Below are 16262 nucleotides of genomic sequence, written 5' to 3'. Positions count from 1 at the left end.
GCTGAGAATCAAAACAATTTGGAACATAAGGAAGAAAAAAGTATTCAATCAGAACAGCAAGAAGAAAAAAGAGAGAATAAGGAGCCTCTGGGACATCTCCAAACATACCAACATCCAAATCATAGGGAGGCCAGAAGGAGAAGACGAAGAGCAAGAAATTGAAAACTTTTGACAAAATAATGGAAGAAAACTTCCCTTATTTGGTGAAGGAAATAGACATACAAGTCCAGGAAGCACAGAGAATCCCAAACAAGTTGGACCCAAAGAGGACCACACCAAGACACATAAGTAAAATGCCAAAGGTTAAAGATAAAGAGAAAATCTTAAAAGCTGCAAGAGAAAAACAGTTAGTTACCTACAGGAGAGTTCCCCTAAGGCTGTCTGCTGATTTCTCAAAAGAAACTTTGCAGGGTAGAAGGGACTGGCAAGAAGTATTCAAAATAATGAAAAGCAAGGACCTACAACCTAGATTACTCTATCTAGCATAGCTATCATTTAGAATGGAAGGGCAGATAAAGTGCTTCCCAGATAAGGTAAAGCTGAAGGAGTTCATCGTCACCAAACCATTATTATATGAAATGTTAAAGAGAACTATGAAAGAGAAAAAGAAGATAAAACTATGAACATTAAAATGGCAGCAAATTCACAACTATCAACAACTGAATCTAAAAGCAAACTAAAACAAACAAGCAGAACAGGAACAGAACGATAGATATGGAGATCATTTGGAGGGTTATCAGCTGGGAAGGGGAAGGGGGAGAATGGCGGAAAAGGTGCAGCGATTAAGAAGTACAAATTGGTAGGTACAAAATAGACAGGTGGATGTTAAGAACAATATAGGAAATGGAGAAGCCAAAGAACTTATATGCATGACCCATGGACATGAACTAAGGGCAGGGGTATTGGAGGGAATGGGAGTACCAGGTGGACAGAGGCAGAGGGGAAAAAATTGGGAGAACGGTACAGCATAATCAATAAAATATATTAAAAAAAATAAAGGGAAACCTAAAAAAAAAAAGTACAGGTATTTCCACTGAGACACATTGTTAATTTGGCAAAACTTAAGTGAGATAAGGAGAATTCTGCTGTGTTCATCATTTCTATTTTTCTTTCTTGTGATGGTTAATTGTATGTGTCAGCGTAACTCAGCCATGAGATGCCAAGATGTTTGGTCAAACATTACTCTGAGTGTGTCTATGAGGGTACTTTTGATAAGATTAATATCTGAATCAGTAGACTAAATAAAGCAGACTTCTCTCCCTAATATGGGTGGGCTTCATCCAATCAGCTGAAAGCCTAAGTAGAACAAAATGGCCAACAGTCCTGCTAGCAAGTAGGAATTCCTTCTGCCTGACTGAGTTAGGACATCAGTCCTTTCCTGCCTTTGAATTCAAACTGAAACATCAGCTCCTCTTGGGTTTCGCAGCTTCCAGCTTTTGAACTAGAACTTACACAATCAACTCACCTATGTTCAGGTCTCTAGAACCAAATAGGAATGACACTACTTTCTCTCTCCAGGCTGGCTGACTGCGTATCTTGGGACTTCTTAGCCTCCCTATCATACGAGCAAATTCATTATAAATCTATCCATGTATACACACAACCACACCCATATCCTATAGTTCTGTTCCTCTAGAAAACTCAAATACACTCCTTAACCTAAATTAACGTGTATGTCTTGAGATGCCTTTTATTCTAGGAAGAAACACTACAGATTCATTAAGTGGGACAGAGTCTGGGAAACAGCTGTCTCCTCAATCTAATCAAAGCAAGAAAGTGAAGAAAATTTCAGATAATTTAGAGTGATGTTACTTGGTACTCTGTGTATTTAAAAGGCAAATCTCTAATTCCAGCACTTTGTTTCCCCCATTTTGTGAAGCTACTCAGATCCCTTCTAGTTCTCTAGCTGTAAATAAAAATACAAATGCCTATGCTGGCACCTCCAGACACTTTATAGGCAGACAAAATTTTCTAGGCTGCCACAATTTTTCTGAGACAGCTGAAGAGTGACCATTAAATATTCATATTATACCACACCTCCCTCCAGCTTCTTTACCCCCACCCCTGCCAATAGCCTTGGTTAATAGCTCACATTCTCCAAAGAATCAATCTCTACAGAGGTATGACATGAGAGGCATATGAAAAAAACATCTTTTATTTCCTCTGGGCCCAATCTGAATCACACCTTATGGTCACAACTTTTACAGGCAGGCTATTACTTCAGCAGGCCACTTTTCTACTTTCTCTCTTTCCTCCACTACTCCTTTGCCATGTATCAAAGTACAAAGATATCTCTAACCCTCCTCCCTCACCCCCTAAATCAGAGTTTAGTGTATGATAATCAATAAAAACATAAAAGACTCCAAGCCAAGAAAGAGACTCACCAAAAAGTAGCCTTCTTGTTCTGATCATTCAAACTATAAAGGGCTGATAACAGCACACAAACAAGTGCCCCCCTGTAACCCTTTGGGGGTACTAACAGTCATTACATGTCCCCATCATTTCCTTTTGAGACCTTGAGGTTCCAAGGACATTTCTGTTCTTCTTCAAATGCTCCAAATAGCATGTACATGTAGACGGGACACTGTTAGGCTGAAAAAAATAAGGCCTACCTCTTATAGACCATGTTGTTTTGGGCATGATCACAATAATCAGTTAGATTCCAAGTATAGCCAGAATCAAGCAAATAGAAAGGTTTCAGAGAGGATTAAAGGGCTTACAAAAATTACAATGGAAAAAAAAATTATGAGACAATATAAAATCTCAATTCCTAAAAGCCAATGAATTACTAAAAACAGTGAATAGAAGCAGTAATGAAGTCATTCTTTTTCTTTGAGGGAAATTAAACCTCAGTACCAAATATTTCAAACATCTGTTCTTCTTTGCCTGTATGCTGTCCAGTTCTTTCACAAAAAGGAACCAGAATAGGTTCCTACCAACAGAAGACCCCTAAGACATGTCATGTTGGTTTCTGTGGAAACCACATCTTTTGAAGTAGTCTTTAAAAATTAAAATGAGAAAACCAAACAGTATAATGATAGGCCACTTTCTCCCTCCCACTGTAATTTTTCTTTGATTGCTGTCTAAGGGTTCAAGAAAAAAAAACAAAATCACTAGTCTCAGATTCCTGAATTAATCTTACCTCAATTGATAGCTAATATGGCCAACAGCATATGCTTTTGTACAATTAAAACAGAAGGACTTTACATCAGAAGGACTTTAGGGCTCTGGTTCCACTGTATTTACCGCAAAATACACTAATGATAGGATGAAGGCTGGACAAGGAGGTGAAAACATCCATTACAAGGTAATATGACAGAGAGCAGAACTCTAACTAGACTTTAAGAGAACTAATTCTATTATGGCAAAGGTAAACCCACATAATTAAGTTTCACACTTATAAAATTATCACTCTGAATTCAGGAATAAGAGGCATTGGTTGTAGATACAATTCCATCTATAGATACTAACCTTAAATTTAAAGAAAAACACTGCATTAATATTATGGGTTGGGGATTCTTATGTGATTCCTAAATCCAGCTACTATTTTTTTTGTTTTGATACAATTTACAGCTGTGGTAAGATGACTGCCACAACCCTGGCTCAGATGTGGTCTTTAGCTTCAGAAAGTCCATCGGTCATGTAGCTGGCTGTCACTGCTAAATCTGTTGCTTGCAGAGGCCTCAGAGTTCTGGGTTTGCCAAGTAGAGTCCTCACCATTTAAACTCTTCCTACATATAGGACATGCATCATGCTGAAACAGAAAGATATCAATCCATGTAAACAGCTTGACCTGAGAAGTTGCAGGTACTAAACACTTAAGAAACCTTGAGAGTTGGCGGGTAGAAAAACAAAAAGGTTATGCGTTCTCACATAGTGCACACTGGGTTCCTAGCTTTAATACCAAGACATCTCTCAAACAGAACTTTAAACAAACTGACCAGAATCAGTGACTTCAGATGATCTAGAGCAGAGATTAGCAAACTTTCTGTTTAGGGACAGGTAGTAAATATTTTAGGCTTTGCAAGCTATATACCCAGCCTCTGTCACACGAAAGTAGCCATAGACAATTTGTAAAGAAATAAACACAGGTGTGTTCCAATAAAACTCTACTTACAAAAACAGATGGCAGGCCACAGTGACCTGTGGGCTATAGTTTGCTAACCCCTAGTCAGAAGATCCAAACAGACAGTAATCTAAGAAACAGTAATGGTGTTACTAGGATTTAGCCAGGGACTAAAATCTAATCTTCATTAACTGTTAACGATACTGTTACTCTCAACTACCCCCCTGACAAGATGTGACTGGCATAGATGCCCTGTCACAGATGAGTGTGGTCTGTACTCACCAGTTCCAACCAGGGCACAATACAACTGCTGTGAAAGAAGTGGTTGCAGGGTAACTGCCGGACTTCCTCTTCAACCATGTAATCTTCTTTGCATACTGGACACTCTAAACCCGTATCTGTTGGAGAAGGAAATGCCTTTTAAAGTAAACAAGAAAAAGAAGGAAGACATAACTAGCCCAATTTCTTTAACAACCAAAGGAGTGCATAAAGAAAAGACACAAGGGCATCCAATAAGGAGGGAGATAAGAAGCATGAATTTTATTTCAAAATGAGGTTGGAAGTGGTGGTAGTCTGGGATATAAAAAAGAGGACTGATAAATGGGCCTATTCTGATAAGACCTAGATGGGAACTTTATAAGGCCTACTTTTCAATGTAAAAAATTAGAAGAAATAAACTAAGGCTTAGTTATCTCTTAGGTAAAACAGGAACAACGTCTTCTCAAAGTGTGACAAACTTCTGGCAGTTTCCATTTAGAAAACACTGGAAATATGTCCACCACAGTCAAAGGACTCATCTCAGTAATCTTACTGTTCCCATTCAGTGTACCAAGCCACTTTTACCCTACTATTTTCCACATTACACATCCTCTTCCAGCACAGCTGCCCCACAGCCTTCTCAACATCCCATAACCTCAGCAAGTTATCATTAAAAACTGTACCGGGAGGTGGTGCTGCAGAACTGCAAAGCTCTAGGGTAGCTCAGGCTCCAAGTCAGAAGACAGGAAGCCTCCTCTCTGAGAACACCAGCTAGTCTCTCTCTCTAGTGGCAGGGGTCAGCTTCATGCCCCACTAAGCTCAAGGCAGCCAGAGTAAGACTACCACTTAGTAGACTCACTCCTTCCTCTCCATTCCCACCACCTTGGCCCTAATTCTCATTTTTACTTCTTATGCCTAGTCTACTGTAACAGCCTCCCGCGTAATCCCCTAACTCCAGGCCTTGAAACTCTGTAAATATATCCTACACTTTGGTACCTGCTCATTTCCCCTAATACCAGCTTCATAGCACTCTACAGCTCATCTTCACTTATAGATTCTCAGCTGGTGCCTCAAAAATCAACAAATTCAAAATTAAAAACATTACACCTTCGCTAGTGTAGGTCAGTGCATTGAGTGCCAGCCTGAGAACCAAAGGGTCCCTGGTTCGATTCCCAGTCAGGGCACATGCCTGGGTTGCGGGCCAGGTCCACAGTAGTGGGCATGTGAGAGGCAACCACACATTGATGTTTCTTTCCCTCTCTTTATCCCTCCCTTCCTCTCTCTAAAAATAAATAAATAAAATATTTGCTTTTAAATCAAAAACATTACATCATCTCCTTACTAAACCATTGCCTACTAACAATTCCCCCATTCCTGATAATGGTAGCATTATCTCTATAGTTACAAAGTTGTATTACCTTAGAATCATCTTTGACCCTTTCCTCTCCTTAATTACATTATGCAATTGTGATAAAAGCCATTTGTTTTCTGTATCTATTCATTCCTTTCTGTTAGCATTGTCACCACCACCTGAACCCCACCTGGATGCTGCAACAGCCCCTTAATTTCTGCTTTCTTCCCCTTCTAATCCACTTTAGACACTACCTCCAAACTAAGCTACTCTGAAGACCACCTAAATTCCCTTAGTCCTCCATTTGGGGACCTATAAAACTTACCTACCCTCAAAATATTCAGCCCTAACTACTCTGTCACCTTTTCAATGTCCTCTATAACAAGGTCCCACCCTTTTTATCCAGTCATACCTCCCATTACTCCCCAAACCAGATTCTATTTCAGGTCTAACTCTCTTCATACCTGATTCAGACATCAGGTCCATGTTGACATTTTTACATTGGTTCATACATTTTGTTAAATAGAATGACCTTTCTAAGGTGGCCCATCCTGCCTTTAAAATCTCTGACTCCAAATGTGTGTGGGGAAAGAAATTCCCAGTCCAACATAATGTCCTTTATCACTAAATTCCTCCAGTGCTTGTAAGTAAAATATTTATTTCTAATGTACCTAACTATAGAGTAGGTATAAAACAAATTCCCAGCCTCTCATTTATATCTTTTCCTATTTCCCCAGAATCAGTAAATAGCATCTGCTCAACAATATTTTCTACACTGTTAATTAATTGTTTGGAGAGCTTTCCTTCCCCTAGTAAAATCTTTAATAAATCAAGTCTTATGTGTCTTTGTACCTCTATTTCCTGCAAGGCATTTAGAAAAGGGACATGGTGATTGTTCAGGAAATACCTGCTGACTAACCCTAATGAAAAGGGTAGGCACCTCCCTTAGCTAGGACCCAGGTAGGAATTTTAGGAAAACTCTCCAGACAATTAATTAACAGTGTAAAAAATATTGTTGAGCAGATGCTACTTACTGATTCTGGGGAAATAGGAAAAGATATAAATGAGAGGCTGGGAATTTGTTTTATACCTACTCTATAGTTAGGTACATTAGAAATAAATATTTTAGTTATAAGCACTGGAGGAATTTAGTGATAAAGGACATTATGTTGGACTGGAAATTTCTATAGCTTCACCTGAAGAACCTTAGTAAAGGAAGGTGCTGAAATTTTGAAGATGGATCAGAAGATGACAGAAACTGAACCTACCAACTTGTTCCTGAGTTACTGTCACTGTTGGAAGAGATGTGATCTTTTCCTTGTCAGCTGGAGGAGGCCCCGTGTTTTCCAGTTGTCCTAAAAGCTGCAAAATAAGAAAAAGAAGTGGCAGACATCTAACTATCCCTCGGTAATGAGCTGCTCCAGTTGAGAACAAACAGTGCAGATATTAGAAATGTTAGTTGTTCTCACTCCTATTAGAGTCTGACAGGCACAGGTTTCCCCTTTCCTGCTGCCAGAACACTAGTAATTGCTTTACAATTTCAGAGTGACCTGTGTATAAGTCTACAGGTAGCCCATCATTGCAAGGCACACCTTTGGGCACAAAACAACTTTAGAGGCAGCAAAAGAGTTGTAACGTCACGAACAAAACTAAAGCTTAACAAAAATACTGAACTGATCCAAAAACTTCATTTTGCTGGAAGGAAGTAAAGGGTGGGAGTGTGGAAAGTAGCATAATGCAAGCCAAGAAATAGGTAAATTACTTTGATATAAACATCATGCTTTCTATTCTCAGTAATCCACAAGGGAACTGAAAAACCAGTAAAATTAAAAATTAACATTAACAAATGGAAACAATTATACATGGCACAGGAATACCTTTTCCTCTGCTTCCTTCCCCTACTTTGCTCCATCTAGCAGAAATCCCTGCTTTAGCACATGAGGAGACCCTCCTTTTTTTGTGAAGTAACTTGTTAATAGGATCCTTACAGGACTGAACAAGAGGCCAAAAATACAAAAGCCATCTTCTAAAAAGGCCCCAGGAGCTAGAAGATTCATGGATGCTGAGCTAAACCCGTAAAACATACCTTTAGTAAAATGCAAACCTGTAAGCTCAAAATATTAGAGAAAGCAGAGTGACTGCCATTTCAGAAAGGAGCAGAATAAAAGCAGGAAGCCATTGGAACTACGAGACACACTGAACAGACCCCTTTAAAAGGCAACTCCTCACCTGGGTTACAATGGCATCAAGCCCTGTTTGACCCCAGGCATAGTCCCCAGGGTTGGAGTGCAGCATCCCGCTCCTATACATGAGATGAGACAGACAGCATTAGATGGAGTGACTGGGCCCTGCCTTGTTAACACGGGGGGGGGGGGGGGGGAAGGCAGAGGGATCCTGTTCTCTTTCAGACCTGCAAAGTCACTAGTTCTCTAAAATCAAGTGGCAAAGAATTTCTCAATATTTTCAAGGTCAAACAGATTATCTAGATAGTCTCCCATTCTCTAGAAATCTTTCCTGACCTGAATGAAAAACAAAATGTGAAGCCACCTAAAACACCACATGACACATAAGAACAAAAGGAGTGACTCACTGCCTATGGATTAAGAAAGGTCTGTCTTCTCTGTGCCCACTTACATTACTCGTATAGGGAGCAGCTTTTTGAGGAGAGTTTTCCCTTTGTGACTGGGCAAAACCTACAGCAGACCTCCCTCATTCAAAGAGGCCACCTGTGGTTCTGGAAAATAAGAAGCTTTCAGGTAGAGAAGCAGCCACAGCAGTCTCTCTGAATCACAACTTAGAACAATTTACAAAAGAGGCCTGGCAGGTAGCACTTCTTTTTGGAGCTGCTGGTACACTGCCCTGGTTGATGGAGAGAACATATTTAGAGAAAGTAGAGGTTGGAAAATAGGATAACTGTGTGGATCAACTGAGGTCCCTCTGGGCAAAGAAAGCCTTCTCGGGCAGAGTCAAAAGCGGCAAAATAATTGTCTAGACGAGGAAAATCCACCTCAAACCCCGACTATATGTGTCACTCTGATACTGAATTATAGCCTTCTGTTTCTTCTGATGAACCTTTTGACTTTGAAGAAAAAGTCAAAGTTACTTTGAAGAAGTTAAGCATTATGTTTTCAATTTCAGAAATTCTTAAGGAATAAAATCTTCCTATATGATAAGGAAAACCCCACAAATCAGATACCACGCCTAGGAAAGACCTATTCATTCCTCACCTCAACACAACCTGAAATTAGATACACCCAGTGCCCATACATTCTGGGGCTCAGGATGACTCTTGTGAGCCTGAACAATAAAAAATAAGTTCTAATTAAGTTTGGGCTCAGCAAATAATGGCAGCCTAACAGCCTGCCAATCACATCTGTGTACTCATCTATGCAGCTTTTTGCTTCTTACCATGGCACAGATACTATAGTAGCTAAAATAATGCTACTCCAGCAGAGTGAAATAAAAGGCAATTAGTTACTTACCAGGTAAAAGGGTGTGGGGGTCCACCAGGAACTGCAGAATTTGCAAAAAACCCTGCAAAGATCTGTTGTATTATTCTGTTAGAAAAAAAAAAATTAAATAATTCAACAGACTAATGAAAGTACTCTACAAATATCCATGGCTGATCACTATGGCTTGCTTTTCAATGACTATTATACAATAAATAGCACTAGAAGTCAGTCGGCTACCTGGTAGAACGCTACTTTGCTATTATGCCTATCTTCCTGACCTCTGCTATCTCATACATTTAATACATTTTGTAAGTTAGGCTGGAAAGGAATCTAATTGCATAGTAGTTTTCAATCTATGTTCCTTGGACACCTGGCAGCAATATGAGGAGACTGAAATAGATGCTAAACCAGTGGGATTTGGGGCCCATCTCCCTTTAACAAGGGCAGTTCCATTTTTATTTGTATTACACATTGGGTTATCTGTGTCGGATACTATTTAATGAGCCCTTTAAAAGAATCTTTGAGAATAATTCCATTTTACAAACACATATCAACATGCTGTATTAGGTGTTTCAAATACTTATAACAAATACACATGAAACTTGTCATTCTGAACACTTTAAGACAAAGCTAACCAATACTTTATCCTAATGAGTTGGTCACTGTTATTCAGAGATAATGGCATATATCTCAGGAAACGAAAATCAATGAAGGAATTATTTTGCCTCTACATAAGCACTCCCCACCCCACCTTTATTGAGATATAATTCATGATATATACTTTTCACCCCCTGGTTCCCACCTTACTTATCAAGTCAATCAAATAACAATAACAGTAGCCAATTCAACTCTTCCTATTGCTAATGCTCAACAATAGGTAATTATACTATGTTTGTTTTAAAATATGTCCAAAAATTATTCTATATTCCTCCCTTAAGTGTAGACCGGACCTGGTGACTTCGTTCTTAACTGAGGTATAATTGACATATTAGTTTCAGGTATACAACATGATTTGATGTTTGTATATTGTAAATCATCACAATAACACTAGTTAGCATAGTTACAAAATTTCCTTATGATGAGAATTTTTAAGATCTACTCTTTCACCCTGGCTGGTGTGGCTCAGTGGATTGGCTGGCCTGCGAACCAAAGGGTCACCAGTTTGATTCCATGAGGGCATATGCCTGCATTGTGGGTCAGGTCCCTGGTAAGGGGTGCCTGAGAGGCAACTACATATTGATGTTTCTCTCCTGCTCTTTCTCCCTCCCTTCCCTTCTCTAAAAATAAATAAATAAAATCTTTTTAAAAAATCTACTTTCAATACCTTTTAAAAGTATAATACAGTATTATTAATTATAATACTGTAATTAACTATCTCATTGTGGTTTTGACTCTCATTTCCCTGACCATAGTTGTCATGCTTTATAGTACATCCCCACTATTTATTTTATAAGTGGAAGTTTATACCTTTAGACCCCCCTTCACTCATTTTTCCCACCCTTACCTCACCCCCTCTGGCAACCTCCATCTGTTCTCTGTAACTTTGAGCTTGGTTTTTTTTGTGAGATCATTTGGTATATCTTTTTCTGTCTGACTTATTTCACTTAGCATAATATCCTCAAGGCCCATCATTGTCACCAACGGCAAGATTTCATTTTTATGGCTAAATAATATTCCACTGGTACACATCCCCCCCATAATTTTTCTATCCATTCAGTGATGATAACTTAGGTTGTTTCCATGTCTTTGTTATTGTAAGTAATACTGCAATGGGGATGAATAACTTTTAGAATCAATGTATTTGTTTTCTTCAGATAATTACCCAGAAGTGGAATTATTTGGAGCATATAGTAGTTTTACTTTGAATTTTTAAAGGACCCTTCCACAGGGTCCTTTTCCATAGCAGCTGCACCAATTTATATTCCTACCAATGGTTCACTCCCAATTCCCTACATCCTTGCCAAAACATGTTATTTCCTGCCTTTTTGAGTACAGCCATTCTAACAGGTATGAGGCGATATTTCATTGTGATTTTGCTTTGCATTTCCCTGATGATTAATGATATGGAGCATCTTTTCTATGTATATGTTGGCTAACTGTATGTCTTCTTTGGGAAAATGTCTATTCAAACTTCTTTGCAATTAAGTTATATACAAGTTCTTAAAAAAAAACATTTTATTTATTTTTAGAGAGAGAGGAAGGGAAAAAGAAAGGGAGAAACATCAATGTGCAAGAGAAACATTGAAGAGTTGCCTCTCAAAAGCCCCCAACTGGAGACCTGGTCTGCAACCCAGGCACATGACCTGACCAGGAATCGAACCAGCCACCTTTTGGTTTGCGGGATAAAACCCAAAGCACTGAGCCACACCAGTCAGGGCTGTATGAATTCTTTATATATTTTGGGTATTAACCACTTATCAAATATGATTTACAAGTATTTTCACCCATCCAGATTGCCCTTTCATTTTGTTGATGGTTTCCTTTGCTGCGCAGCTTTTTAGTTTCCTGTGGTCCCACTACTCACTTATTTTTGCTTTTGCTACCTTTGCTTTTGGAGTCCAAAAAATAATCAGCAAAACCAATGTCAAGAAGCTTACCACCTATATTTTCTTCTAAGAGGTTTATGGTTTAGGCCTTACAATCAAGTCTTTAATCCATTATAATTTTCATGTATGGTGTAAGATAGTGGTTCAATTTCATTCTTTTGAATATGACTGTCCAGTTTTCCCAAAGTCATTAAAGAAGTTGTCCTTTTTATGATGTATATTCTTGGCTCCTCTATCATAAATTACATGACCATATATGCATAGGATTATTTCTGGGCCCTCTCTTCTGGTCCAATGGCAACTATGTCTGTTGTTATGACAAAGCCACACTGTTTTCACTACTACAGTTTTGTAATATAGTTTGAAATTAGGGAGCTTGATGCTTCCAGCTTTGTTCTTTCTCAAGATCACTTAGGCTGTTAGGGTCTTTTGTGGTTCCACACAAATCTTAGGACTGTTTACTCTATTTCTATGAAAAATGCCAATGAAATTTTGATACAAATTACACTGAAGTTGCAAATACAAAACACTTTTATGCAGACATGATTGTCCTAACTTGCACTAGTAAGAATTTGACAAATATTACTTATATTGGCAGTATTGGTGGAACGGGAGAGTACTGCACCTTCTCCAAGCCACAGGGCAAGAAACACTAATAGTGGGTTGATGTCTGCAGGCTGAATAGGGGTCTTGGAAAGACCGATGACATGTAGTGGGACTTGTGTCCCTTTCTATGACCACAGCTCTTTCAGCCTGCAGACATCAACCCTTGCCTCTCCCTGTGTTTATGGACTGGTTTGGCGATCCACTGTGTGTCATAACTTCTTCTTACAGCAATTTAGAAAGATCAACGAGGGTACCCTCAAACCCAGTAAGAATTCAGGACTCTGAGAGCCCCTCAGTGGCACAGGGCTTGCTCCTCAGCAACAGACTGAAAGCCTTGAGCTAGTTAATATCATGATGGACAAGATCATCAAAGGATGTACCCTTAGGAACTGGGTTTTTGTGGCTACAACAGTGCATGCAAATCCAATACATGACATAACCTTGCTTGCCCTTGTGTTTCTATGGAGTGTAGAGAGCTGCCAGTAGTGCCAGTAGCACACCCTGACAAAAAAGTACATTATATTGGACTACTACTTCTTTTGAAAACTAGACATATCAAAGGATTAGACTAATGATAAAAAAAAACCATAAGGAAATAAAAGACAACAGAAAAACACCCAGAGATGATCTAGAAAATGGAGATATAAAAAAAGACTTTATTGGCTAGTGTGGCTAAGTGGATTGAGTAGCAGCCTGTGAACCAAAAGGTCGCTGGCTCGATTCCCAAGCAGGGCACATGCCTGCGTTGCGGGCCAAGTCCCCAGTTAGGGGCATGGTAGAGGCGACCACACATTGATGTTTCTCTCCCTCCCTTCCCCATTCTCTAAAAATAAAAAAATAAAAATGGGCTTTAATTATGACTAATATGTTCAAGTAAAGATGGAGAATTTCACCCAAGAATCTGAATCCATAGTGGCAATCAAATAGACATTTTAGTAAAAGGACAAAAATTTACACAATCTGAACAGAAACCAGAGTATCAAATAGACATTTTATAAATGAAAAATATATCTGAAATAAGGAAGTCATTAGATACAAGAATTATTCAATGCAGTTTAGTTTATAATGATGAAATGATGTCAATCATTAGGGAGTTGTCTACATTAATTACTGTACATCGAATTCTACTCTTGTATTTAAATGTGACAGATCTAGCAGGTCTATAAGCAAGACATGGAAAGAAGGACAACATATATTGTTTTATGAAGAAAATTAGATTCAAAAACATTTAGAACTTCCAGCCAAGATGGAGGCATAGGAAGACACACTGTGCCTCCTCCCACAACCAAAAGAAGGACAATAACAATTTAAAAACAAAAAACAACCAGAACTGACAACAAATCGAACTGTATGGAAGTCTGACAACCAAGGAGATAAAGAAGAAACATTCATCCAGATTACTAGGAGGGGAGGAGACGAGGAGCCAGGTGGAGAGGACTCACAGCAAGGCAGTGGCTGGCAGACCCACCAAGGTGGTGGATTGTGGAGCAAGGTGGCAGATTGTGGAGTGGGGTGGGCAAAGCTGCAGCTGGCCAGTGAGACAGCAGCTGGTGGACAGGGTGACAGACCACACAACCCAGAGTTCCAGCATCGGGAAGTAAGCCTCAAACCACTGACTGAAAACACCTGTGGGGGTTGAGGCAGCAGCAAGAGAAACTCCCAGCCTCACAGGAGAGTTCCTTGGAGAGACACAGGGTCCTAGAATGTACACAAACCTACCCACTCGGGAAGCAGCACCAGAAAGGCCCAACTTGATTGTGGGTGGCAGAGGGAGTGACTGAAAACTGGCAGAGAGTGGAGCAAGGGCCATTGCTCCCTCTCAGACCCCTCCCCCACATACAGCATCACAGTGCAGCCACAAGCAATACCCTGCCCTGCTGAATACCTCAGGCTCCGCTCCTTTACATAACAGGCTTGCCAAGACCAAAAAAAAAAAAAAGGCCCAAATGAAAGAACAGTTCAAAGCTCCAGAAAAAATACAACTAAGCCACAAAGAGATAGCCAACCTATCAGATACACAGTTCAAAACATTGGTAATCAAGAAGCTCACAATATTGGTTGAATTTGGTCACAAATTAGATGAAAAAATGAAGGCTATGCTAAGAGAAACAAAGGAAAATGTACAGGGAACCAATAGTGATGGGAAGGAAACTGGAACTCAAATCAACAGTGTGGACCAGAAGGGACAAAGAAATAGCCAACCAGAAAAGAAGAAACAAGAATTCAAAAAAATAAGGAGAGGCTTAGGAACCTTAGGAACCAGGACATCTTTAAACATTCCAACATCCAAATTATAGGGATACCAGAAATAGAAGAGGAAGAGCAAAAAGTTGAAAACTTATTTGAACAAATAATGAAGGAGAACTTCCCTAATCTGGCAAAGGAAACAGACTTCCAGGAAGTCCAGGAAGCTCAGAGAGTCCCAAAGAAGCTGGACCCAAGGAGGAACACACCAAGGCACATCATAATTTCACTACCCAAGATTAAAGATTAGGAGAGAATGTTAGAAGCAGCGAGAGAAGAGGACACAGTTACCTACAAAGGAATGCCCATAAGAGTGTCAGTTGATTTCTCCAAAGAGACCTTACAGGCAAGAAGGGGCTGGAAAGAAGTATTCCAAGTCATGAAAAGCAAGGACCTACATCCAAGATTACTGTATCTAGCAAAGCTATCATTTAGAATGGTAGGGCAGATAAAGTGCTTCTTAGATAAAGTTAAAGGAGTTCATCATCACCAAGCCCTTATTATATGAAATGTTAAAGGGATTTATCTAAGAAAAAGAAGATAATAAATAGGAACAGTAAAAATGACAGCAAACCCACAGTTATTAACAACCAAATCTAAAACAAAAACAAAAGCAAACTAAGCAAACAACTAGAACAGGAACAGAACCACAGAAATGGAAATCACATGAGGGGATATCAACAGGGGAGTGGGAGGGGGAGAGGGGGGAAAAGGGAAAGAGTAAGTAGCATAAATGGTAGGTAGAAAATAGACAGGGGGAGGGTAAGAGTAGTATAGGAAATGTAGAAGCCAAAGAACTTATAAGTATGACCCATGGACATGAACCACAGGGGGGGAATGTGGTAGAGAGGGATTGTGCAGGATGGAGTGAAGGGTGGGAAATGGGACAACTGTAATAGCATAATCAATAAAATATATTAAATCAATCAATCAATAAATAAAAACATTTAGATACTAAAAATTAAATACTGTCCCTGACCTCCTGGAAATACATGAAAAGTTATAAGTATAAATAGGTACATAAAATGAACTCTTATTTTTCCATATAACCACAGCAAAAAAATTTTTTTTAACATATTTTACTGATTGTTATTACAGTTGTCCCATTTTCGTTCTCCCTTTATTCCTCTCCACCCTGAACCCCGTCCTCCGACCAGCATTCCCCCTGCCCCTTAGTTCATGTCCATGGTTCATACATGAAGTTGTTTGGCTTCTACACTTCCTATACTACTCTTAACATCCCCCCGTCTATTCTGTATCTACCATTTATGCTTCTATTCCCTGTACCTTTTTCCCCATCCTCCCTCACCCCTCCATGCTGATAACCCTCCATGTGATCTCCATTTCTGTGATTCTGTTCCTGTTCTAGTTGTTTGCTTAGTTTGCTTTTGTTTATTTTTTTAGGTTCAGTTGTTGTAGTTGTGAGTTTGTTGTCATTTTACTGTTCATAGTTTTGATATTCTTTTTCTTAGGTAAGTCCCTTTAACATGTCATATAAATAAGGGCTAGGTGATGATGAACTCCTTTAACTTGACCTTATATGGGAAGCACTTTATCTGCCCTCCCATTCTAAATGATGCCTTTGCTGGATAGAGTAATCTTGGATTACTTTGCCTTTCAGGACTACCAATATTTCTTTCCAGTCCCTTCTTGCCTGCAAGGTTCTTTTGAGAAATCAGCTGATAGCATAACGAGCACTCCTTTGTAGGTAACTCTCTCCTTTCCTCTTGCTTCTTTTA

General features: G+C 39.3%; 1 protein-coding gene across 1 annotated transcript in view; it reads right to left on the bottom strand.

Moving 5' to 3' along the window:
- Positions 1 to 2139: 2139 nt before the first annotated feature.
- Positions 2140 to 16262, bottom strand: part of RNF115 (ring finger protein 115) — a 74298-nt gene continuing 60175 nt past the window's right edge. The window contains exons 5-9 of the mRNA XM_024574644.3: positions 9158 to 9232; positions 7905 to 7977; positions 6944 to 7037; positions 4349 to 4464; positions 2140 to 3754 (exon numbers count right to left, since the gene is read on the bottom strand). Of these exons, the coding sequence (XP_024430412.1) occupies positions 3623 to 3754; positions 4349 to 4464; positions 6944 to 7037; positions 7905 to 7977; positions 9158 to 9232 (490 nt within the window). The 3' untranslated portion in view covers positions 2140 to 3622. The remainder of the gene's footprint in view (positions 3755 to 4348; positions 4465 to 6943; positions 7038 to 7904; positions 7978 to 9157; positions 9233 to 16262) is intronic.

This window comes from Desmodus rotundus, chromosome 12 (assembly GCF_022682495.2).
Source record: "Desmodus rotundus isolate HL8 chromosome 12, HLdesRot8A.1, whole genome shotgun sequence".
Lineage (NCBI taxonomy): Eukaryota > Metazoa > Chordata > Mammalia > Chiroptera > Phyllostomidae > Desmodus > Desmodus rotundus.
Note: the sequence above shows the minus strand (reverse complement) of the source record. Positions and strands in the feature narration are given on the sequence as shown.